The 25,114-nt window shown below is 52.0% G+C and overlaps 1 protein-coding gene across 12 annotated transcripts in view; it reads right to left on the reverse strand.

Annotated features, from left to right (window-relative positions):
* The window catches only part of HDAC4 (histone deacetylase 4), a 326,578-nt gene that overhangs the window by 87,210 nt on the left and 214,254 nt on the right, over positions 1–25,114 (reverse strand). For 10 of the 12 annotated variants that reach the window (XM_070618804.1, XM_070618796.1, XM_070618800.1 and 7 more), the window contains 3 exons: positions 22,514–22,664; positions 13,644–13,764; positions 6,754–6,875 (listed from right to left, as the gene is read on the reverse strand). In XM_070618804.1, the coding sequence (XP_070474905.1) occupies positions 6,754–6,875; positions 13,644–13,764; positions 22,514–22,664 (394 nt within the window). The remainder of the gene's footprint in view (positions 1–6,753; positions 6,876–13,643; positions 13,765–22,513; positions 22,665–25,114) is intronic. The other 2 variants (XM_070618799.1, XM_070618795.1) reach the window with 1 other exon arrangement.

Here is a 25,114-nt window from a genome sequence, read left to right on the forward strand (position 1 = left end):
TCCAGAACTCTGGGGACCCAGGGTCAGCCTTGAGAAGGGCGTCAAATTCTCAAACAGCCACTGAAAAAGGGATGAATGAATTGCCACAAACACTCATCCAGTGGACATTCAGGGACTCTCCCGGTGTGTCCAGATGGTTCTAGGTGCTGCGCCTAAGGGGCAGACAAGACAGACAGGCTCTGGCCAGGACCCTGTGCTGCACAGCTCGGGGGCAGCGGCCACACTGTGGGCCACAGGAACGGAATGCAGGAGCTCTGCCACACAGCCACCTGGTCCCTGCTGCATCTGGCTTACGTTCTGGTAAGGAAGATGGAAAACACACACAAAGATACCCAACCTTTACTAACGATGACAGAATTACTCATTAAAGCATCAAAGGGAGTGTGATTTACTCAGGCCTCAAATTGGCCAGCATGAACTGTGCTCGCCCCCTCTTAGTGAGGGGGATAACAGACTCTGATAAGCTGTTGTTGCAGTATAATTTGCTCAGCATGTTAGAAAATGTGTGCTCTTTGAACTGGCGGTTCCATTTTTAGGAAATCTATCCTACAGAATACTTGCACAAGTGAGCAAAGGTACCCATGTTTGTTGGCAAAATAAAAACTAGAAAACAGTTGCAACTCATCTAATATCCACATATTGGAATAATATAAAAAAGGAGCTGATCTTTATACACTGAAGTGGAATGGGGTCCACACTATAATATTAATTGGAAAATAAAGTTACAGGACAAAATGCAAAGCAGGTACTTTTGTTAACAAAAAGACAACTACACACACATGTTGCATACACACACAGATACACCCTGACACACAGGCACAGAGAAATATCTGGACAGACAGACACCAAACTAGCAACAGGAGCTGTCTCTGGGAAGTAAGATTCAGGATGTGTGGGTTTGAGTTTATTATAAGCACGCATCACTTATGTGTTTTTAATTTAAAAAAGCACTCTACATGATGGTTAGAAGTCAGGGGTTTTCTACTCTCTCTTTCCTGCTCAATTGAGCGACGTCTCCACAGCTCATTTCAGTTGGTCATCGATCCCAGTGTGGTACCACTGGACAGTCAAACACACGTATTTGAGAAATACTAGTTCAATTTCTCATCAGGTACTTTTCATATTAGAGGGAGTTCAAGTTTGAGAGACGTCAGAGTTTGCAGGATGGAGCACAGAAGAAGGTGTGAGCCAATTTCTCCACACAGAAGCTGCCTAGCTTCTAACCATACTCGCTGTCTCTAGAAGTTTCTTTGGAAAAGCAGAACAAAGCCTTTCTAAATCCTTCTGAACACATTCATACCTATTTTTTAAGAGCACAAAGTCGATGGAAGACAGTCCAGCACAAACGCCCCCGAGTCCCAAGGGAGGCTGCCCACCTGGTGGCCAGAAGCTCAGCAGGCCAGTGCTGCCAGGTATAGTCTCTTCCCTCTCCTGGCTCAGAGGCAGCTCAGAAAGGGCAGAGTCACAGCTCCGGCCCTGAGTGAGAGCTGAAGGGCCACCGCTCACACTGCACATGACACATAGAAAACCCACCTCTGAGAATGTGGCAGTGCAGGTGTGGCCCATTCCTGCCCGCACCACCAACCTGTGCTGTCACTCCTGCAAACTGCATCGGAACAAGACACAGAGCACACAAGACACAGTGCACGCAAGACACAGTGCATGCAAGACACAGGCTGTCGGTGAGTAGCCTTGGCTGTGCGTGACACAGCCCCTCCCCAAGCTGCAGAGGCCTGTGTCAGGTATGACAAACAGGGCCTTGTCTTGTCCGCTGTAACTTCAGTGGACTCAACGCTGATGCAGATAAACTACTGGTGATCCCATTCAGCTCCCGAGTCCGCAGGGGAACTCACTTGCTGACTGACACATTCTGCGGCTGCGGGGTGGACGGGAGATCGTCCACCCCGGTCCTCTGCAGACTCCTGCCTACTGCCTCACCTCCCACAGACCCTGCAGAAGACGGTGGGGCCATGCTGGGACTCTGGTGACGGAACGGCACCCTGGTGCCCGGAGGCCAGCCCAGTCGGGTCAGGGTCTCTGTGGACACTCGGGATGGGGCCTCACTCCACTGTATCCGTATTTGGGGGAATACTTAGCCTTGCCCCGACGTGTCCGGGCTCCCTCCTGGCCCGGCCCTATGGATCTGCCCTGACGTTCGCCTCCTCCCTCGGGACTGGAGGCAACTGAGAATCGCGGTCTGTCCCTTACCCATCACACCAGCTCAAGGTCCAGCACCCAGGATGCACTTGACAAATGTTCACTACATACATACTGCACAGGACCAGGTGGCGAAGCTGCTGCTGCTCTGGCTCGGGTCCACCGTGCTGCCTCGGAGGCAGCGCATCCCTGAACCTCAGCTAGGCCCTCCCGGTTAAGTGCGGGAAAGAAACTGTGCCCGCATGCCAACTTACTGCCAGATGGCCAGGCAGCGCAATTAGCCTCAGTATCCACCACCAGGTCCACCCCGGGGCAGGACCATCAGGAGATCGGTGCCCTGAACCAGCCCAGCCTCCTCCCAGTTCTCACTCAGCTGAGGGCCGGCCCTGCGGTCAGTGTAATAATTCTCAATGAGGCCGAGGGGAGCGACTTCTCACTGAGCATCAGCCTGGGGCTTGCTTCCTAAAATACACGGCGAGCACAATCCGGGTCAACGTCAGCCAGGCCCTGCATTTGCCGACAGGACGCTGTGTCCCAGGAGCTGGTCAGCGGCCTGGATATAGGGTTCCATGTAGTGCACGACTTTCTGTGCTGAGCTCCCAGAAGTCGCCGACAGAATGAGGAAAGAGCGGCGGCGGGTGACGACAGATTGTTTTGTTCTGCTCCGGCCTCATTTCATTAATCAGAAGTTAAGTAAGAGGGCAGTATAAGAATCATTATAAAAAAATTCACGGCAGCTAATATCTTTAAAAATGTATAGATGAAGAGGCTACTAGAGAAAAATAAAGTCCCTAAACATCATGAGTAGGACAAAACTCAGTTTGCTTTTAAAAGTGGAAAAGCATCCTTTCTTCAGTATGAATGTGGGGTCGCTGCTTTGCTTAAATGAACTCTCTGGTTAAGCTGTTTGATGCCCCACAAACCCCAGGAAGGATCTGTGGATGGTGGTGGGGATCCGTGACATCGAACAATTCCAATATGTCTTTCATTGCAAGATTTGAAGAGGCTCAGAAATTCTGAGTCAGGGTAGTCTTTGAGGCACCACCTGGAGGGGGCAGTGGGAAGGGGCAGCACCACCTCGCCTGCTCTGTACCTGTCCAGGAAACGAGCTGAGCCACACTCTGGTGGGAAGCGGTGACCCCCTGCTGTCATTCACCAGTAAAGGGGCAGGGCTCCCAACAGGAAGTAGGAGCCGGGCCCTGGGCCTCAGGCAGGGCAGTGGGACTCCCAGATCAGGGAGGTGGGTGCTCAGATGGTGAGGATGAGCCAAGAGCTAGGAGACGAGCCCTGAAACCCCAGCAGCACAAGGCACACCTTGCTGGCCAGATGCCTGCCTGTAAATGTTACTGTTTATTTCCGTGTGGCCTTCCCGAAGGGGCGTTTAGCAGCTGGTTCCCTCCTCTTGCCGGCTGAATTGTGGGCACTGAGGGGAGGGTCTAGGGGGTGCTAACTGGCAGGAATGGGTCATTGGCAAAACTGAGGGAGGCACAGAGTTGTTCAAGGGTTTCCCTCAAATCACAGGCAGCAGGTGAAGAAGCTGGGTGTGGATGCCAGTAGCACCCGCGGGCTAGGAGGTGTAAACGCTGGAAGATGCAAATGCTCAGATGAGTGGATGTGCTTTTCTCATGAGGCAGAACAGGTGTGAATGTCACCCAGGGAGGCCACCAAGCACGTGCCACAAATGCAGGACATGTTGAAGAACAGCAAGAGCGTGGCTGTGCATTTTTTCTGTTTACATATCATGTAACTGCCTTTAAAGACCCAGAAGTGGGCAACTGTGCAAGGTCAACATAAAGTAGGGTAAACTCGAAACCATGGAATTATTTAAGTGCATGTCACATTTATGAAAGGTTGTCATTTTAATTCATTCAGGCATTTTCTAACTAAAACTTCATTTAATGAAGTCTTTCATATTATCGATTCTTTAAGAAATGCACAAACGTAAATTATTTAGAATTAGCGACGTCAAGGGTTTGAGAGTGGACACTTCTCGGGTGACGCAGGACACCTAACTACACTCATTCCCTTAAGTAGTTTAAACGTTTCCCCTGAAATCCTTATATTATTAATATTATTAATGTGCTAGCGATGCCTTTTTAAAAAATTGATAATGCAATCAAGCCTTAATTAAGCTCTCCTGGAGCACTGTGAATTCTCACTAGCTCTTCCCCAGCGTGGAGAGGAGATGCTCCTCGGCTCTCAGGGAAGCAGGGCTGGGGCGCTGCTGTACCACGAGGTTCGAGGCAGACAGAGCTGTGCTGCCAGTGGACCTAGAAGCACAAGCCAGCGCAGGAGCCGGCAGCCAGGAAAAGTGGACGAGTGTCAGGGGCCTATGGGACAAAGATCACAGCCACACAGCTCTGACAAGCAGCAGCGGGCTGAGGGCCAGGCAGGAGTCTACTGTCCCACACCCTGAGTCTCCCAGGACTTCCTACAGATGACCCGTGCAAGGTTCTGTGTCTTATAACAGGAGCCGGTCCCCAGGCGGTGCCGACATTGTTGGTTTGAGAGGGGAAGGACCAGAGCAATCACCCGCTGATGGGCCCTCCCAATTCTGTTCTGAGTTGGGGGTGTGGGCACATGCTGGGGAGCTGCTTTGGGGCCAGACGGGGCAGGTGGTGTTCACTGTCCTTTCCTGGGACCTCAGAGGAAGAGTCAGATGTGTTTCCAGAAAAGCAGGGGCCCTTAGTGAGACACAGATGCTCTGATCGGTGGCCAGGTGCTCGGCCCTCGCCCCCTCCTGCCTCCACTGCTCCAGGACCTTGGGTGCTGCACCCACAGCTGGGAGGACATGGGTGTGCTTAGCCCCACTTTAGTGAGGAGAAAGTGAGGCCAGGAGAACCTAAGGAATCTGTCATGGGGGCACAGAGCTACAAAACAAGAGGAAAGATGTACCCAAGCTGTCCAACCGTGGAGTCCATGGCCTCCATCCACCCACCTGACCACCCTCACGCTCCCAGAGTGGGGCCACCCCCTGTCCTCACTCTGTCCAGGGCCAGGGCACCCGGGCAGGCATGTTCTTTGTCTCCTCGTCCTGGGAGTCTCTCTCTGACCACGGTGCCTGCCGCTCACCGTGAACTCGTTTTGCTGATCTGAGTTTGGTTAATTACAGCACCAGTCTCCAGAAAGGGGGTGTGGAGGGCCGTTGGGAGAGAGGATCCCAGATCCCGACAGATGCCTCTGTCTGTCGAGCTCATGGGCTCTCTCTTGGTGAAACCCAAGAGCATGCTCAGTAGACGGACGAATGAGAAGCACACGCTCACACTGAAGAGAAAAAGACAGAAGCCACGCATTCGCTGTTAGCAATAAGGGGTTACAGTCAAATGAAACCCTACCCACGGTTGCAGGATCCTCCCCTCCTACTTGGAGGGGCTCTGCCAACCCCTCGAACATCATAGTCAAGGCCTTTGAGGTCCAGTGCCAGGGATGTGGCCTTACTGATGGGGTGACTCCATCTCACACACCTGGAATGTTGGTCAAGGCTTATGGAGGCTGAGCAGGAGTCTCCCTCCCTGCGACCTCCAGCTCCTGACTCTGGGTCTGCTCCCTGGCCTGCTGCCCCGAGTCCTCTTTGGGGCACAGCTCCACCTGCCGAGAGGCCCCAAGTCTTCCGTCTTTAGGAAGGAGCAGCATGTGAGCCCCTAGCCACGCCCTCCAATGCCTCATCACTCAGTGAAGGAGCTGCTTTCAAACATTCTGTCCAGAAGCAACCAAAATCCTTTGGATAAAACAAAATTTGTGTTTCCAAAGAAAGAGCTGTGTCACACAGGCCTCATTTCCACTAAGTCGGGCGCCCCAGAATTTCCCACAGTGCCCTGCAGCCGTGGACTCCACCTGCGGCATCTGAGACCAGGGCATTCCCATGCTCTGTAGCCTGCTGCAGCTCAGACCCTCACCTCTCGAGAGCAAAGCCTCCGGAAGGCACTCCTCCTCTGGCCGCTGCCCTTCTGGCCACCCCAAGGCACTGCCCATGGCCACTCTGATCTTTCTGAAAAGCCACTGTCCACTTAAACCATCACCTCTGGAGAAAGTCCAAGAGAGCAGTTTATGTCTAAACATCCTTCTCCTTCTGGATTATGACAGAACTGCTGCACACAACCCTGAGATGTCCCTGCAGGACACAATGCGTTTCTTTCTAATCCAGATTTCCCCCCGCCTGAGACCCTCAGCCACCCCCACTGCCTGGGCTTTGCCCAGAGCCGGCGCTGAGGGCCACGCTGGCTGGCTCGTTCATTTGCTGAAAGACCTCGAGGCCCATGGGCAGGAGCTGCTGTGTCCCCACGGCCACCAGGGGATGCTTGGCTGTGACAAAGTACAGCACGCCACCAAAAGAAGAGTGAGTTTACATGCTGTTTAAAATGAGTTCAAGTTTTAAAAAGTAGGTGTACATGCATGAGGTTCATTGCTTTTGGTATCAACCATAAGGGAATGCTTAAGGATGTCATATTAAATGACGCTCTAAAAAAAAGCAAATATTTCAAGACGAGCAGGGGCGTTCCTCTGAGTGCAGTATGGCAGTGTGGCTCCACACTCAAGGGACATGGGGGTGCCAGTTTCGAGACCCCGCCCCAGCCACGGCAGGCCCCGCACACTGACCTGTTTTTCTGAGAGGGAAGTCGTCTTTGGCGTCATACATTCCCAGGACCGGGTGGTTGTAGGAGGCCGACACCCCACTCTGGGGCGGGGAGCTCTGGTCAAGGGAACTGTGCTGCGTTTTCCTGGAGAAAAGAGGCAAAGAGAGTTGCCTTAGTGAACCCCGGGCACAGCACAGCTATTCAGAAGAAGCGTCCACTGAAGCCCGAGCAGGGGTCCCCACGGATGGTCCCTCCTTTGACACCTTGGCAGACTGGCCTCCTCTCTGGGGCAAGACTGAAAGGAAACAAAAGCCAGCGCTGACCGCAGCCTCTGCCTGACTGGCAGTGCGAGGGATGCGGCCGCGGTCCTGGCGCGTACTCTGCCCTGCCCAGTGCCTCGCAGGCGCCTCCTGCACTGCCTGCTGTCTGGCCACCAGGCTCACCATCGGCCCCGAGGGGCCTGTTCACAGGGCACAGGGGCAGAGGCAGACAGGCAGGCTCCAGGTGTCAGAAGCAAAGGTGTGGTTGGAGGCGGCCGAGGCCTGGTGGGGGCACCTCAGGAATGAGTGCTAGGGACGTCTGGGGTCCCTGAGGGCAGGAGCCACATGGGGACTTCCCTTCAGCAGAAACTACCCAGTCTTCATCTGTGCCTTCACCAGAACAGAATCACCCTGACTCTGTCATTTCCTCTTCCTTGTCGGGGGTTGGGTTGGCACCAACCAGCACCTTCTGCCCTGGGAGGTGATCTCGGACATTGACCTCCTTCAGGAACAGCCAGGCACGACTCAACATCCTTAAAATGGCTCGACAGGAGTCTCAGAGGAGGGAGGGAGGGGCGTGAGATGATGGGGTGCTGGCCGCCCTCAGGATGACCATCAGCAAACTTGCTGTTGGGGAGGCCGCCAGCTGAGTCTTGCCAGAAGCACCGAAGGTGTAATGAATTCTGTGAGTCTTCAAACCGTGTAATGTGCTTAATGACTTGAAACAAATTTGCCAACTTACTTATTTGGAACTTGTTAGACTATTTATTTGAATACACAGTACTCCACATCCACACACCTGGTGTTATTTGAATTAAGGATGTGAGCTCTTAACTGCTGACAGGTGGATATTTAAATATTTGAGAGTAAACTCGTGTGAAGAACGTGCTGATCGTGGAGACCAATGCAGTGGGCACAGCCCGGATGTCTGGGCTGCGGGGACCAGTCCACTGCACACCCTGAGAAGAGCTCAGAGAGCCCTAGAACACAGCCCTGCCTGGCCGCGCCCCCACCACCGCCAAGAGCGCCAACTCCTCCAACAGGACATGCTCTCACCTTCCTGGGCGACTGCCGTGCAGCCGGGGCTGGGAGCTCAGGGCTGGGGCAGGTGCACCCACATGCCAGCTGTGCCCTTGTTGTGGGGTCGCCTCCTCTGGCAGGAAGCCCTCCTTTCAACTTGTCATTCTACCAGGACAACCCTAGGCCTCACCTTGAGGGCCGTTCTCTCACAATCTCATTAAACGACTGAAAGCAACACTCCCTTTACCCAACGACATCTTCAGCTTATATCCTAGGGAATGTGGCTTTGGCCAGCGTAAACTTCTCCTTCAACGTCAGGTCACAACCTGGGAAAGAATTCGCCTTCTCCTTCATAAGAAACACAGAAAGATCTGAGGTGTTTCAAGTGATTTAAAAGTACAAGTTATTATTAATAGGATATTATTATCAACAATAATACGTATTGCTATTATACTTTAATGGTAGAGTTTATTTATAATTAAGCCAGAAGTTGGAAAAGCTAGATCTGCTTAAGATCTACTGGATTTTCTCTTCTGTTTTGATCTCTTGAGATGCTGTCAGCATTAAAGTCCTCGCTTTCTCGTTTAGCCTTCAAATGAGCCAGAACAGGAGGCAGTAGGCATGGTCTCTGCCTGTGCCACGGCCCTGAGAGCTCTGGGCTAAAGTGCCCGGCATCGTCCCAGGCAGAGAATGCTGGGGGCCAGGAGCCGGCAGCTGCACTGACCCATCACAGGCAAATTCAGAGACTTAGGTCACCACAGCCTGGTTGCCCCGAAACGTGCAAAACTGAGAAAAACCGCTTATCACAGGGGCCCCCAACAAGCTCCGCTAGAGGCTAAGGGCCTCCTGAGGGAAAACGCACCCGCCGGCCCTCTGCTGGGGCCCCCATGCCCACTCACGCCACAGTCGGGGCCAACACCGTGCCCCCAGTCAACAAGGGTCTGGGAGTGTGAGCAAAAGTAACGTCCAACTTGGCTGCACACGCACTTGCACACTCACACCTCCTACGTTCACACACTCTGAAATATATACACACTCACACTGCCCCCAGTCACACGTACACACCCGCCACACCCTTATACCCGGGCAGAGCCTGAAAAGCTGTTCCTTCCATCAACCTCGTCCTGACCAGCAGTGACCCTCCACGGTTCCAACCTGTAACCACCGGCCTGAGGAGGAAGCAGCTGTGCGGCACCCCACGGGGTCTTGGGAGACAAGGGCGCTTTACCATAAAGGCAGTCCTCACTGATGAAGACGGGGGAAGGAGCACCTCTTTGCTCTCTCTAAACACGACTTCGTCATACAAAATAAAGCTCAACTCACATTCAACCATTTAAATTCTATCAACAATTGGCTTTTCCCATGATACCTTATTTATGCAAGTGATTTAAAATAAATAAAACTTGCGGCCAGCCCAGTGGCGTAGTGGTTAAGTTCACACATTCCACTTTGACAGCCCGGGTTCACAGGTTTGGATCCCAAGCTCAGACCTATACACTGCTCATCAAGCCATGCTGTGGCAGCATCCCATACACAAAATAGAGGAACACTGGCACAGATGTCAGCTCAGGGACAATATTCCTCACCAAAAAAAATAAAAATAAAAAATATAATAAATAAAATTCTGGGTTTTTTTTAAGATTGGCCCTGAGCTAACATCTGTTGCCAATCTTCTTCTCCCCAAAGCCCCCCAGTAGGTAGAAGTACATATTCTAGTTGCAGGTCCTTCTAGCTCTGCTACGGCAGACGCCACTTCAACATGACTTGGTGCCAGAGGTCTGCGCCCAGGATCCGAACGGGTGAAGCCCAGGCCACCAAAGCAGATCACACAAACTTAACCACATGGCCATGGGGCCGGTCCCAGTAAATAAAATTCTTAATCGCTTAAACCAGCCCTGTCCAACAGAATTATAATGTGAGCTACGTGTGCAATTTTAAATTTTCTAGTGGCCACGTTAAAATGAATAGAAATAGGTGACATTACCTTTTGTATTCTCTTTAACCCAACATATCCAAAATATTTTCAACATGTAACAATCTAAAAGTTATTAATGAAATATTTCACATTCTTTTTTCCATACTGAGGCCTTGAAATCTGGTGTGTGTGACATTGACAGCACGCCTCGATTCAGAACGGCCACGTTTCAATGCACAGGAGCCACAAGTGGCATGTGGCTGCACAATGGACAGAACAGTCTAGTACGAGGAGTTTAAAGCGGGAAGCTTCGACACACGTATACACCATGGAGCCAGCACTCCAATAACGACAACAGTGTCGCCCCCACAGAAAGTTCCCTCTGCCCTTTGGCAGGCAATCTTCACCCCCTGCCCAGCCACCGACGGGCTCTGCCTCTACAGACTGGCTGTGCGGACTCGAGAACTGCACAGGAACGGCATCACGAGGCATGACTGGGTCTGGCTCCTCTGTCCAGGCGTCACGTTTCTGAGACCCTCTCAAGTTGTGCAGAGCTTAGCAGCCCACGTGTGTCCTGCTGAGCAGCTGTCGAGGGTGTGGGTGCCCTTGGGGGGTCTCACATTCACCTGTTGGCGGGCGCGGGGCTGCATCCACACTTTGGCAATAACGAATAAAGCCGCTATGACCATAAGAACACAAGGCGTCGTCCGGACAGTTTTCATCCCTCTTAGGTAAAACCCCAAAGGGAGAAAGGCGGGGTCATAGAGTAGGTGTATGTTTACTTTTATAGGACACTGCCAAATGGTTTCCAAAGTGGTCGCGCCCTTTCAATCCTGACGGGCCACATGTGGAAGGCAAGGGGCTCCCCACCTCCACCAACACTTGATTTATTACGTGTCAGCCATCCCAGGGCACGCAAGGTGGCCTCTCACCGTGGCTTTGATCTGCATTTCCCTGATGACTAATGATCTTTTCAGGTACTTACTGGCCATTTGTACATCTTATTTTGTGAAAGATCTGTTCTTTTGTCTCTATTTTTTCAGTAGCTTGCTTGTCTTTTTATTATTGAGTTGTAGGAGCTCTTTATATATTCTGGATACAAGCTCTCCGTCAATATATGCTTTGTGAATATTTTCTTCTGGTCTGTGGCTCACCTTTTTATTTTCTTAATGGTGCCTTTCAAGGAACAGACGTTTTTCATTTTGATGAAGTCTAATTGAGTTTTTGGTTTATAGTTAACGATTTTGGTGTCCTAAGAACTCTTTGTCTGTCTCTCCTCCAAGGTCACGAAAACTCACCCTGTTTTCTTCTACAAGTTCCATTGGTTTAGCTCTTATGTTCAGTCTTCAACATTCGTGCTAACTATCGTGTGTGGTTGTAGCTGGGGTCAAGGTGTGGTTCTTTCCCTGCGAAGACCCCTTTATCTGACAAAGTTTTGCCATGACACAGCCAGAAAATGGGATAGTTCCCTCCATGTTTGGCTTAGGGTGACAAAACAAGGTAGTTGCCCAACTCCACGCAGACAAACCCGGCCCTGCTGACTTCCTCCAGACCAAGCTCTTCCCTCTCCAGCCTGCACGCCCTACCCCACCACACGATGAACCCAGGGCAAGCAAGCCTCGTTGGGTGGGGGGCCTACCTCGGGGCCACCCTGCTCACTAGGGAGTAGCTGTGTCAATTCCTCCTGGGACCCCGGCCAGCTCTGGAGGCAAAGCTTCTTGTCCCGAGGCCCTTCTCCCGCTTTCTGCTCCCAGGCGCTCCCGGTTGACCCTGCTTCCTAAAGCCGCTCCCTCACTTCGACCTCTCAGTACATGCCCGCCGTGCTCCTTCCTCAATTCCCCGTTTCTGCCTGAGACCCCCTTCCCCACAGCCCACTGGACTGAGGGGAGGCATTTTCCCAGCCCACGGGTTCCATCCTCCCCTCACCTACAAAGCCACCATCACAGCCTCTGTCCTGCCAATCTGGTCTCCCAGCCCCACCTTCCTGCCCATTCCTGGGGGAGCCTGGCACTGGCTACCCCAATCTTCCTCCATGTCACTGTGGTCATCATCCAAGAACTCTAATGTGGACACTGCAACTCCTGCTTCCCAGCACCTGACATCTGCTCGGCCGACAGTTTTCTGACCACTGCTCCTGAAGCCCCTCGCCAGCCTCAGCTCCCTCACAGCCGCTCCGCCTCTGGAGGGGTCCCTAGTGCTTCCCGCTGCGGTGATCACGTCTTCCGAACGTTCCATCCCCAGCGGTCCTGGCCTCCCGCCCACTGGCAGATCCATGAGCGCGTCTCCCCGTCCTGCCATCCTTAGAGGTTGTATCCCCAGGTTCCTCCAGTGCCTCCCAAGCCCTGAGCCCCACCCGCCCCACCCGTCCCACCTCAGCTTCCCTTCCTGCTGCTTTCACCTTGAACCTCATGGATGCCATCTCAACCGCTACCCAAACTAATAAACTGTGCTGCATCTACCTGTCCCCTGCGGGTGACAATGGAGCTTTCCTACAACTAAACCCGGTGGCTGTCACCAGTGGGGAGACCATGGATCGGTGCCCCACAAACACGAGGTCTCCAACTGCGCTGTCACCCTCGCTTCTAACGAACCCTCCCACGCTCAGGTCGCTCTGCGGCTCGTGGCTGTCATTTGCAGCTCTTCATGGACCGCTGTGGCCTTCACTCCTCTGGGCCAGTTGTGTCACTGGCTGAATTTCCTAATTCATCCACAGCACATTTTGGTGCGAGCGCAGCTTAAGTGCCTGTGCAACGTGTAACAGCTACAAAGGGCTTAAGGGGAGCAGATGATAGGCTTGGAGTAAGAATGCCCTGCTGTCTTATAATAATGTCATCTACTGAAAAAAATGCGGCCACTTCAGTGGGATTTGGTGGTGTTTTAGAAATAGTTGTCTGCTTTGGGGCTTGAGAATGGCTACATTTTTCCTGATGAAATGAATGATAATCACATTTTGATTATGAAAACTACCCTATGGAGGTGCATCAAGAAATGGAATTACCCTTGAAAGCAGCAGAAAACTGTATTTCTCGGCATAAATCTGTGAGTCACCTTTGATCATTATTTAAAGCCACATGATCTCCTTGCCACTCCATTTCAAACTCAGCCTGTGTCATCGGCCAGTGATCTGTGAACCTCGCACAGAACCGTGCACAGGCCTGGAGAGACAATCCCTCTGCACACGAGCATCATTACCCAAGGTGAGTTTTTTACAACACATCTACTTTCTCCAGTTCTCAGCACCAACAGGCTCTTCTGTGGTCTCTGTCAGTTATGCTGGCTCTGGGAGAGGGTTCTTAGCATAAAAATAGTAAGAATACCACCAGTACTTATTGACTTGCCTAAGAATCAGTAAAACACTGGGTAGAAATTCAGTAGGTGCATACAGACAATTTAGACCAGAGGTCCAGTTTAAGTCATTCCTTCTGTGGCCAAAAGAATAGTATGAGAAGCCAGGAATTGTAATGGGCAAGTGCCGACCCCTTGAGCATCACTCAGTCATTTAAAGACGAGCCCACTCCCAACTGGACGAACGCCATGCGCATGGACATCAGAGGCTTTGATCACACTCCTGTTTGCTACTGTGCTTAGGGGGCCTCTAATTCCACACCCTCCCACCTGGGCCTAGAGGGGAAGGACTGGATGCTCAACTCTGTCAATGGATCGCATGCTGCGGGGGCCCCAGAGAGGAGACCACGGTCCCTGCACATCCCCACTTACCCGTACCAGTAGCGGGGGTCGCTGGAAATGCAGTGGTTCAGGTTGCGGTGGGCCAGCGCCTTCTTCTTGTTGAGGACAAACTCTTGTAACTTCATCTTCACTTCCGTGCTGGCCACGGCACCTGGAGTGGGAGAAGGCACAGAGATGGGGGTTGCAGGCTCTGCCCCAGGGAAGCAGCGGGTGGGGGGACACGGAGCTGTGCGCCAGGGAAGGGAGGGGGCCTCTTACTCAGGATGCTGCTGCTGATGCCATGAAAGCTCCTCAAAGGAAGGAGAGGGACAGGGAGAGTTTGAATAAGAGGGCTTCTTCCCAGGAAGACTTTTACATAATTGCATTCTATTTAAAACGCAGGTGTAATCAGCATAAAGACTTATTGTTACCTAACACAAAACCCACTTCTGAAGGAAGTTTTCATATTCTTACATAAAAGGACATTCTGAATTAAGCACCGGCAGCCCGGTGGGTCTCTTCTCACTAGAGCAAAAGAAGCAGAATCTGACATAGGAGGTTTTGTGCAATCTGAGCATCAGCCCAGGACCCAGGACCCAGGACCAGGGACGGGGATGAAGGCTGCTTCCAGGAAGAGCTCGCTTTCACGCTCCTGCAGACAAGCCGCCAGTTCACTCCCAACAGACCCAAAGGGAGGTTTCTGTTCTTCCCAGCTGAGCAGCTAGTACTCAGCCAGAGTGTATTCACCACAGTGGACCAAAGTCGAAACTGTGTGTTTTGGGGTTTTCTTGGGGTGGTGGCCATTAGTCACAGCCCCATTAAAGAAAACCGGCAAGTTGGAGAAATAGACCCACACAAATAAAAGGCCAAGCCTGCCCCCTCAGAAGACCTGCTAGCACAGACTCTGTTTCCTCAGAGCCACAATCAGACGACGCAGCACTGTCGTATCCAGGCTTCCGTTCGGAAAGAGCCTAAGTATTCCCCGTATGTCACCATACAGAATGTGCACAGCATTTGTACAGTGAGAAAACACATCACAAGGGGAGCAAAGCAGAGATTACAATCCAGTTTCTGACTGGGAGGCATTTCAGATTATTCCTTAGGTTGTTGATGTTAGAAACCATGTTGCAGAACATTTATGAGTAAATATCATTGTGCATGTTTAAATTATTTCCTTGGGAGAGATTAGTAAAATGACTACATCTAACAAAAGAAACATTATAGCCCTTGCAGCAGCTTCTAAAGTGCTTCCCAAAGTGTATCCACAAACTGACCACCTTGTGCCATGCCATCGGCCACACAATGCAGGTGGGTCCCTGCATCTTTATGAGTACTGAGATTATACATGACCCTGTGTCTTCATCTATCAGTCCTCGGGATCACCCCCGACCCCGTGTCTTCATCTATCGGTCCTCGGGATCACCCCCTGACCCCGTGTCTTCATCTATCGGTCCTCGGGATCACCCCCTGACCCCCTGTCTTCATCTATCGGTCCTCGGGGTCACCCCCTGACCCCGTGTCTTCATCTATCAGTCGTCAGGATTACCCTCGACCCTGTGTCTTCATCTATCTGTCCTCAGGAGTACCACTTGATCCTCATCTTTATCCATCAGTACTTCAGTGCGTTGTGGACGAGGGTCAGGTAGCAACAAACCCCTTGGGAACAGCTGTGGCGGGACCTGAACAAGATCATCCAGAGAAACACAAAGAAAGTTCTCTAAACTGACTCCAAAGCATGTTGGGAAGGTTCCGTCATAACACACAGCTGTTTCTCAGGTCTTCTTAGGTCCGAGGAAACAACCTCATCATCACTCAAGAAGAGGAGCTCTGCATGTTAGGTAAAGCGTTGCACGCAGTGTACAGCACTGGCAGTGGACAGAGAGGCCTGGACCTGGGCTACAGACCCAGTGATGCTCGATGCTCGGTGCAGAGGGTGCAGGGGAGGGGTGACCGAACCAGGCCATGGGAAGCGGCTGAAGGTACAAAATCCGCTTCCAAGCAACGCTCCTCAGTTCCTCCTAACATATCCAGGACTAGACTTGAATGCCCCCTCTAAATACTGTTAGCCTAATTATCTTTCCTGTCTGTAAGTGGACCCATCAGAACATTACACTCCCAGACACACGGAATCAGCTCACACCCAGATACGCAGTCACTGGGCATTCCTACAACAGCCTGCCGGCTCCAGGTGGACAACTGAGCAAACACACAAAGGGTTAAGCTTATCAGTACACAGAGTGCCTCCCAACCAGGAGGAAGAGGACTTGCAGAGTGGTGGGGAGACGAGGACACAGGGCGCAGGGAGCAATTGCAGCAGGGGAGACGCACATCTGCGAGCAACGTGACTTCGCTGATAAAGACAGGAAGAGTGAAATGAGGATCTGGGATATTTTTCACCTTGCAGGGCTGCTGGCAGTGCAGGGAAGTGGTGAGACTGCATGAAGAGGACGGAGAGGAGGGGGAGGACCCTAATGGCCAGTCAGAGGAGATGACCTTCAGGCCCTTCCAGAACTGTTGTTCCGGAAGGAGAGGGTGATTGGAAGCAGGACTAGAAGCAGAGTGTCAGTGTGCAGGATAAGGACTTCCTCAAAAGTCCCCAGCAAACCGAGGCTGGGTGCTAGTTAGCCTCGACCTTCTCAGGAAAGACCTGTTTCTGTGGCTCCACTCTCCCTCACCTGTTGTCCCCTGCGAGCGCTCTAGGGACACAGCGAGCCGCACGGACCACCTTCAGACGTCTCTGACTGTCCCTGCTTCGGCTGCACCCTCAGGCTCGCATCATGGGCTCCCGAACTCCGAGAAGCGCAAGGAGCACATGCCCTGGCCCAGCAGTGAGGGTATGCACTAAGGCCCAGTGACAGGAAGGGACAGCAAGACGTGGCGAGGGGAAGCTGCCCACCCAGAGGAGACGCTGGCCCCCGAACCTGGCTGGGGCTAGGGTACCTTTGAGGCACCTATCAGGCCAGGACACAGAGGGTACCTTTGTCCCCTAGGCTACCTGCAGAATCCTCACAGGAGGAGGTGCATCTGCAGGGCCAAGGGGTCCCCAGGGTGGCCGTGGACATGTGTGGCCCCTCAACCAGCTCAAGGGTGGGAGAGGGCACCTCACCAGGCTCTTAGAGAGTCAAAGGAAAACGAGCCCAGCTCCCAGAACTCAGACTTCCCCATTTATAAAATGATCTGGAAGGTTCTGTACTGATTTAAATGAACTAAATGAATGCCACAGCGCCCCCCTGACATGTTGGACTAAGGCCACTTGAGAAGAGGGGGCAGACGGTGATGTGCTCACAAGAGCGGACCCTGCCCAGACTTCCCCCAGCTGCCTGCAGGTGGAGGCTGACTGACCGGGTTCTTCCCCACAGGGCGCCGTGGGCAAGACTGGAGTTCACGTCCTCACACAGCCACGTGGGTCTGGCCTGCAGCAAATGCAGTAACGCTCAGCCACAGAGGCGTGACGGTGTAGCGCACAAAGGGAATCTTCTTCGCTCTTTATAAGGAGAGAATTCAAAAAGGAAGATGCTGATTCTGATCTTCATCCTTCTAGTTCTAGACTCATCTCTCAACAGATTTCTCCACTTTAAGTAAAAGTTCTAGAATCAGTAAAACACATCCAATAACCGAATACCAAATGTCTCTAATTTTTATTTTTATTTTTAAATTAATTCACATTGATTACCATTCAATTTGACAGGGTTTACAGAACCTGACTAAGTGCCAGGGTTGATCTGGCTGATGGGGATGAAGAAGTGAATCAAAGAGACCAAGCCCCTCACTCACTGTGGGAGCGAGATCTGAGACAGGTGAGGAGGTGAAAACTGGGCAGGGAAGGGAGGAACCAAGAACAGCAGATGCCCCCGGCGGGGGCTGCAGACGGGGTGGGGGGACCTGACCAGATGGGGCGGGGCCGAGGGGCTGCAGACGGGGTGGGGAGACCTGACCAGATGGGGCGGGGCCGAGGGGCTGCAGACAGGGTGGGGGGACCTGACCAGATGGGGCGGGGCCGAGGGGCTGCAGATGGGGTGGGGGTACCTGGCCAGGCAGGGTGGGGCCGAGGGGCTGCAGATGGGGTGGGGGGACCTGACCAGATGGGGCGGGGCCGAGGGGCTGCAGATGGGGTGGGGGTACCTGGCCAGGCAGGGTGGGGCCGAGGGGCTGCAGATGGGGTGGGGGGACCTGGCCAGGTGGGGCAGGGCTGAGGGGTTGCAGATGGGGTGGGAGGACCCGACCAGGTAGGGTGGGGCAGAGAGGCTGCAGTGGGGTGGAAGGACTTGGACAGGAGGGACAGGGCTGAGGGGCTGCAGACGGGGTGGGAGGACCTGGCCAGGTGGGGCGGGCCGAGGAGCTGCAGTGGGTCCCAGGAGGCTTAGGAGCATGTGCAGCTGGACACGATGAGCGAATCACAAATCTGTCCCATGTTTCCAGTCTGGCTTCTCCTGGGAGTCGCGCCTCAGAGGAAGGCGCGGCCTCACAAAGGGGATAGAGGATTCCCTTCAGGATCAGGTGCAGCATGTTTTAACTCCAGCTTTTGGAGCCATCTGTAAACAAAGTGAGTGCCTTCTCAAGCAATGGCACCTTGTTCCCAGCTTGTAAGCAACAGTGAAAACAAATGCAGTCGTATTAGCTCCAAACTGCTCGGAAGGCAAAAGCTGCCTTCTACGGGACTTTTCCCCTTACATTTACGTTAAAATACAGCGTACCTTAGATTCTTAAATGTAACTAATCTAAACAAAACTTAACTGATTAAAGATGGTGTGTTCATGCTGAATGAGATGAAAACTGCCACAAATTCTGAGAATTCATTGTTCTATCAAATTAGTAGCATTAACTGGTATCAAGAAGTCTAAGAAAACTGCACAATTATTTAAAACTAAAAGTACCGTAAACGTTTACAAGTGTAACAAAACAATTAAATATGCAATAAGAAATTAATTTAAAAAAACCCCCAAAAATGAAACAATAGATGCTTTACACTGCATTCTCGAATGCTTAAAAACTGGAGACGCTTAATGCCATTTGCATTTCCCCACAAACGCCCTTTAAGCATAAACAAGAATCCCTTTCATAGGTGAGGGCGCCGGCCGCGGCCCCGCTTACATAAGAGCCCCCGAGTGGCGTCCACCGCAGCGGCCGGCCGGGCCTGCCTCCTCCCGAGACCACACTCAGAGGCTGCGAAGCCTACATGGCGTGCCAAATGCCACACTGTACACAGTTTATTATTAATAATAAAACCTGACCACCCAAATCCACAAACTGAAAACCGCCGGGTGGCTGCTCGTGACGAGCCTGGAGGGACGCAGAGAACATTCCAGCGCTCCAGTTAAGAGGGCGATGCTTCGTAGGTACTGCAGAAATTGTTTTTGACTTGTAAACAGATCTAACACGTTTCTGGAGTTAAGTCTTTTCATATTTTGTGAGCCTTCAGATGTTCTTCTTAGTGGAAGATTCTGGTTAACTACGAGGACTAACTTAGACCAAGCTGCTTTTTTAGCAATCTGAAAAACTGGTGTCTGCTGGTTAGTTGGGGCATACATCAACCAGCTGATACTCACAATCGGAACTTCCATTCTTTGATAAACACCATTCTCCCACCTCCAGAGAAAAGTACGTAAGTAGGATGTGTGTTGAGGTACAAGAAAAGCACAGAAGAATGGAAACGGAGCAGGACCAGAGCTGGAGGCCACGTGTGATGCAGCCTCAGCACGCATCCTGTCCCGCAGCAGAGCCCCTAGCACAGGGCGCCCCTGAGGACCGGGTGCTGCTGTCCCCAGGGGCGACTGTCTCAAGTGGAAGGCAGCACCCAGTGGCAGGCCCCAGGTGGCAGGCCGTGGAGCCTCTATGCACTCAGATTCCTAACGGTTCTCAGCCCAGCTGCACGTTAGAATCACCCAGGGGGGTTAGAGATGAAAACAGTACTGCCCGCGCTCCACTCCACGTTGGTGTGTCAGGACACCTGGGGGTTTTCCTGGCTCTGCTCACGCATCACTTATGTGGGCAGCACCCTGAGCCAGCAGGGTCCCTGGACACAAGGGAGTCAACACACATAAGAGGTGGTGTGGAAAAGGAGTGTCCTCGGAGCCAGTGGGCTGGGCGGTGAGAGCGACGAGTGCCGAGGTGTCTGCCGTGTCAGCCACTGCAGAGGGCCCCAGCCTTTATTCAGAGACCAGGGGCATATGCAGCCAACCAGACTCCACAACGGGGCTTCGCCTGATGGCCTTCTGTCCCCCCTTCCGATCTCAACTGTGGGCAATCACTGAGCCTGGAGGTCATTGTCCTACCTAATCGGGGCGACAGAACAAGCTACACCACCCAGATTTAGTAATTCCTTGCAAATACTGGTACAAAAATTAGATCTCAGGTGGAGTAAAAACGTTCCTGATGTGCTTTCTACCTTAAAACTTTCAGTTAAAGTGAAAGCACATTTAAAGTATACTATTTTAAGAGTAAAATGCTACAGGAACTAACGACTGTAAAAGCTGTTAATGTATACATCAAAAGTCACTAAGGCCACAGCTAGAAGGACCCACAACGAAGAGTATACAACTATGTACTGGGGGGCTTTGGGGAGAAAAAGGAAAAAATAAAATCTTAAAAAAAAACAGTTACTAAGAACTTACAAACATTTAAATAAAGAAATAAACTGAAAATGAAGAGAATCCATTAGCTACTTACTTTTAGGAAAAAATATTCTTTTTGAAAGGGAAATATTTATAAAAATGTACAAAATACTATAGGCATAATAAAACAGATTAGATTACATTCAAATTCTAATTTAGGAAGGACTGATAAATCAGGCTGCATTGGCACTGAGAAAGGCACCATTAGGAGAGTGAAAGGAGGAGAGCACGGTAGAAGGAGATATTTGCAACACGAAAAACTGACAAATGGCTTGATTCTAGCATATAAAAAGAACAACCCCAAATCAAGAAAAAGAGAGACAACTGATCAGAAAAATAGGCAAGAGATCTGAACAAGCACTCCACAAAAAGGGACCATCTGTTTGGCCAGTAAGCACAGGAAAAGGCACTAAGTCTCAGTGGTTGTCAGAAAATGCAGCAAAAGCCACGAGGGGGTACTGCTCACAGCTGAAGGTAAAGTGACCGACAGTGAAGAGTGGTGGCGGGGATCCAGAACAACTGGAACTCACACAAGGCTGGTGGCAGCGGAAATGGGTACCAGCACTTTGGCAACTGTTTGGCCTCACGTGTGACAGTTGACCACACGCATGCCCTAGGCTCCCCAGTGCCACTTCACATCTGCCTGTCCGCACCAACAGACACATGCGAGAACACACGGAGTGTCATTACCTGTAACAGGTCTGATTAGGCAACAGCCCGAATACGGATCAGCTACCGAATGGAGGAACATGGCGGCGTGTCTGTGAGTGGGACAGCACGCGGTTAGGAAAATGAATGAACTCCTGCTACACAACAGTGAGGACGGCTTTCACGGGCATAATGCTGAGGGAAAGAAGCAAAACACGAAACCTCCACATAATGATTCCACTGCCATAAGCTTCAAAAGCAGGCAAACTGCTCTTCGGCGTTGGTGTCGGGGGAGGAGCTACCTTTAGGGGGGCACGAGGGGCTCGGGGTGCTGCTGCTGGTGCTGTACTGGGTGGTGGGCACACGGGGACATGCACCTGCGGAAAGTTCCCCGACAGTCCCCATATGCTGCAGACCGGGTACTTTTCTGCATATGTATCTTATACCAATAAAAAAGATTTTTAAAACAACTTCAGAGAACAGGCTTGACAGGAAAGCTTTGAGAACACAACACCTTATGCTGTTGCGCATACGTAAATTAAAATGTAAACAAAAGCTTGTTAAAATGACTTGTGTAGACGGCTAACCATTTTCAGTAGCTGAAGATAAAGGATTTTTGCAGTTTATGTGTATTAGTGAGGAACCTTGGAAGAGTACATCGTCCTACCATCATTACCCCGATCCCGATCCAGGAGAGAATTGTCCATCTTGACTTATTTTCCGTATTACCAAGGATCACACATGCTCAGCACAGCACTGTGGTCCTGGGCAGAAACTAACAGAACCTGGACGTGAGCGTGCGCACGCCCCACTGACCTGGTCCTGGGTCATCACTGACAACAAGAAGTTGTCAAAAGAAGGAAGCACAAATACAGATGAGGAAGGTGTTCCCTCGTGACAACCTGGGGAGGATGCGGCGCCCACTGGAGGACATGCCAGGCCATACAAAGACGGGTCATGTTGGAACTGTCCTCAGTGCGCGAGTCCAGGGCGCTCTGCCCGGCAGCGGGTGGTCAGAGAGGGCCGTGGCTTCTTCCCTGAGAAATACAGGATTCACCCTAATTTCCCAAAGAGGGAACAGCACACAAAATAGTCTCTTTGCCTCGCTAAGATGAAATCTGGGCACTTCTTGAAAGATAATGGACCACACTGGTCTTCAGATGGACATGCACAGCCACTACCAGACACCAGAAATCAGGGTCGAAAGAGCCAATGTGACAAGTAAGCTGAGGGAAGCCTGAAGCCTTGTCCCCTCAGCTGCGGGCCATCCTACAAGCTAACACCTGGTTTTCACGCAATCACAAGATGCCCTCAAAAGAAACAAATTTCAAAGACTTAGCACTGAGCTCCCAGGGGAAACTCACCAGGCATCTGGTACACTCCATGGTTTTCAATATCTTTTCAGTCCATTAGGAGTCTGCCAAATATTTTTTAAAATGCTTAAATCAAACCAAAAGTATGCTGAGTGCCCTGGCAGCCGCCACATGAAGATGAAGCCCTGGACTTCCCCATGTCTCTGAAGCTAAGGGTGACCTGAAACCCAGCCACGTGCAGGGACTCCGCAGGCTCCAGCCAGGGAGGCGGCCCCACCCCGCGCGGCTCCTGGGGCAGGGTGCAGGGGAGGCGGGAGCAGCGCGCCCTGGTGGTCGGCTCGGCACTTACTCTCTTTGCCTTTCTCCTTGTTCTTGAGCTGCTGCAGCTTCTGCTCGCGGTGCTGCTTCTCCAGCTCCTGCTCCTGGCGGTGTCTCTCCAGCTTCCGCTGATGCTCTAGCAGCTCCTGCTGGTGCTTCATGGCCAGCAGCTCCTGCTGTTGCTGCGAGCAAGGAAGGAGGAGACAAAGACAGTCAGAGCCTCGCTCCGAATCAGGAAGAACAAGACAGACACACAAACAAGAAGATCACTGAAGGGCCAGCTCGTCTGCACGCTGGTGCTGTCATCGGGGCCTTGCTCTCGTCTACACAGCCAGCATTTCTAACAAGACTACCTTGGCTCTGCTCAATCCTACGACAGAGGTCTAGTCCAGGCCCCAAATGTCTCCTGACCTTTTAAATGTTAAAAATGAAAATAAAAACCATGGATTTGCTAGAAGAAAATATACATGATGATTTACGTAGTCTTGCAAGTTGGGAACGTCCTTTTGAGAATGAGACAAAAGAGTATGAAATGGAAAACTGCTTGGCACATTCCTACCAAGTTAAACACGCGTCCACCCTAAGACCCAGCAATCCGGCTCCTACGACTTACCCAAGAGACACGGCGGCGCATCCGTGCAAAGCCGTGCATAAGAATGCACACGGCTGCCTTGCTCACGACAGCCCGGCTGACACGCCCCACATGTCCCTCAGAGATGAACACACGGACAAGGGTGTGTATTCAGATGCTAGAATACTACCTAGCAATGAAAGAGAACAAACCACAGAAACACGGACGGGCTGTAAACCAAGAAAAATCAGCACGCCTGGTGCGGACAGGGGGCACGAGAAAGGGCGAGGGAAAGGGTCAACATGCAAAGGTTCTACTCATAGCAAGTTCTAGAACAGGAGCTCCCACCACCTCATGATGCTAAAGCAGAAGGCCGCTTCCCGGGGCGAGGCAGAGGCGAAGGAGAGGGGACTTCCTAGGCTGTGGACTGTGGTGGGGGCGGTGTTTCCACAGGTGCTCACACTGTCAAAACGCACTGGACAGTACACTCAGTCTGCATGATCTGAATGTTCTGCTGTTTGTAAGTCAGACTGCATGTTTTCAAAAATGACCTCATGGACCACATAAAGAATTATCTTTATCACATACTGTAAACAAAATTAAAAGGCAAAAGATGAAGAGAAAAACTCTCTGCAACATTTCTGATACGCAGATAAACGTGACACAATGGCTGTTGTAAATTAAGAAGATGGTAAGAACCCACAGAAAAGGTGAGCAAGCAGGATGAGACAGTTACAGAAGAAGTGGTCAAAAATGAACGGGAGGGGCTGGCCCCGTGGCTGAGGAGTTAAGTTCGTGCGCTCCGCTGTAGGCGGCCCAGTGTTTCGTTGGTTCGAATCCTGGGTGCAGACATGGCACTGCTCATCAAGCCACGCTGAGGCAGCGTCCCACATGCCACAACTAGCAGGACCCACAACAAAGAATATACAACTATGTACCGGGGGGCTTTGGGGAGAAAAAGGAAAAAAAAAAGTATACATAAAAAAAAATGAACGGGAAAAGATGTCAACCTCACCAGTAATCAAACCCCGTTTTCACCCCTCACAGTGGCCAAGATGGAAAGGAAGAAGCCCAGCGCAGCGCAGCGCTGGCCGGGGTGTATAGGACAGGGGTGGCGAAGGGGACTCCGAGGGGGCTCCCGCAGCCGCCAGCAGCTCTGGCGCGTGCAGCACCTCAGGACGCCCAGGCCCCACTGGCACCTGCCTCTGCCTCTCCGTCTCAGTTGGTCTCACTCTGTCTCTCTGCCTTTGTCTCTGTCTCCCTCTCTCTGTGTTTCCATCTCTCTTTATCTCTCTCTTTATCTCTGTCTCTCTTTATCTCTCTCTGTCTCTCTCTGTCTCTGTGTCTCTCTCTCCCTTTATCTCCCTGTCTCTCCCTGTCTCTGTCTCTCTCTCTCCGTGGCTCCGCCTACACAGACTTTCCCTTGGCTTCCACACAAGCCACTTGCCATCTCCTGCAGACCTGAGGGCCTCTGCATGAGCAGCCCCAGGGCCAGCCCTCGGAGACGGCCAGCCTGGCTCCTGCGCCCCCTCCAGCTGCCCCAGCGTGTCACCTCCCTCCCCAGTAACCTCCCCAAGCAGGGCCCTGAGCCCCCCATCCAGCACGTTCCATGTGAGCACCTAGTCTCCCTGCCATTACTTGATTCTGGTGGTCTCTCCCCCACTAGGCGGGGGTGGAACGAGGACGCTGGGTGAGCCAGCAATCTGGCAACCAAGGAAGCCCCAGAACTTTCTACTGAGGACACGTAACGTGCAAGTGTCTCTCCCCCAGATGTAAGCTGTCAAATGTCGGGGGAGTGGGACAGACTGAAACCTCCTTTCAGGCATTCACAGAGGGACTGTGGCGCCAACAAAAGCAATGTTGACACAGTTGTTGGTAACTGACGTTTCTCGAGGGCTCTTCCCAGGTGACACTGACAGCTGACAAGTGGCTGCAACCCTCCTCTGAGGTGAGCGTCTCAGAAGGGATGCTGAGCCACAGGGTGACCAGTGGTCGGGGCCTCTGTGCAGATGGCAGTTTTGCCCCCAGCGCGTGGCTCTGGGGATGAAGAAGACAGAGGAG

This window comes from Equus przewalskii, chromosome 5 (genome assembly GCF_037783145.1).
Source record: "Equus przewalskii isolate Varuska chromosome 5, EquPr2, whole genome shotgun sequence".
Classification (NCBI taxonomy): domain Eukaryota; kingdom Metazoa; phylum Chordata; class Mammalia; order Perissodactyla; family Equidae; genus Equus; species Equus przewalskii.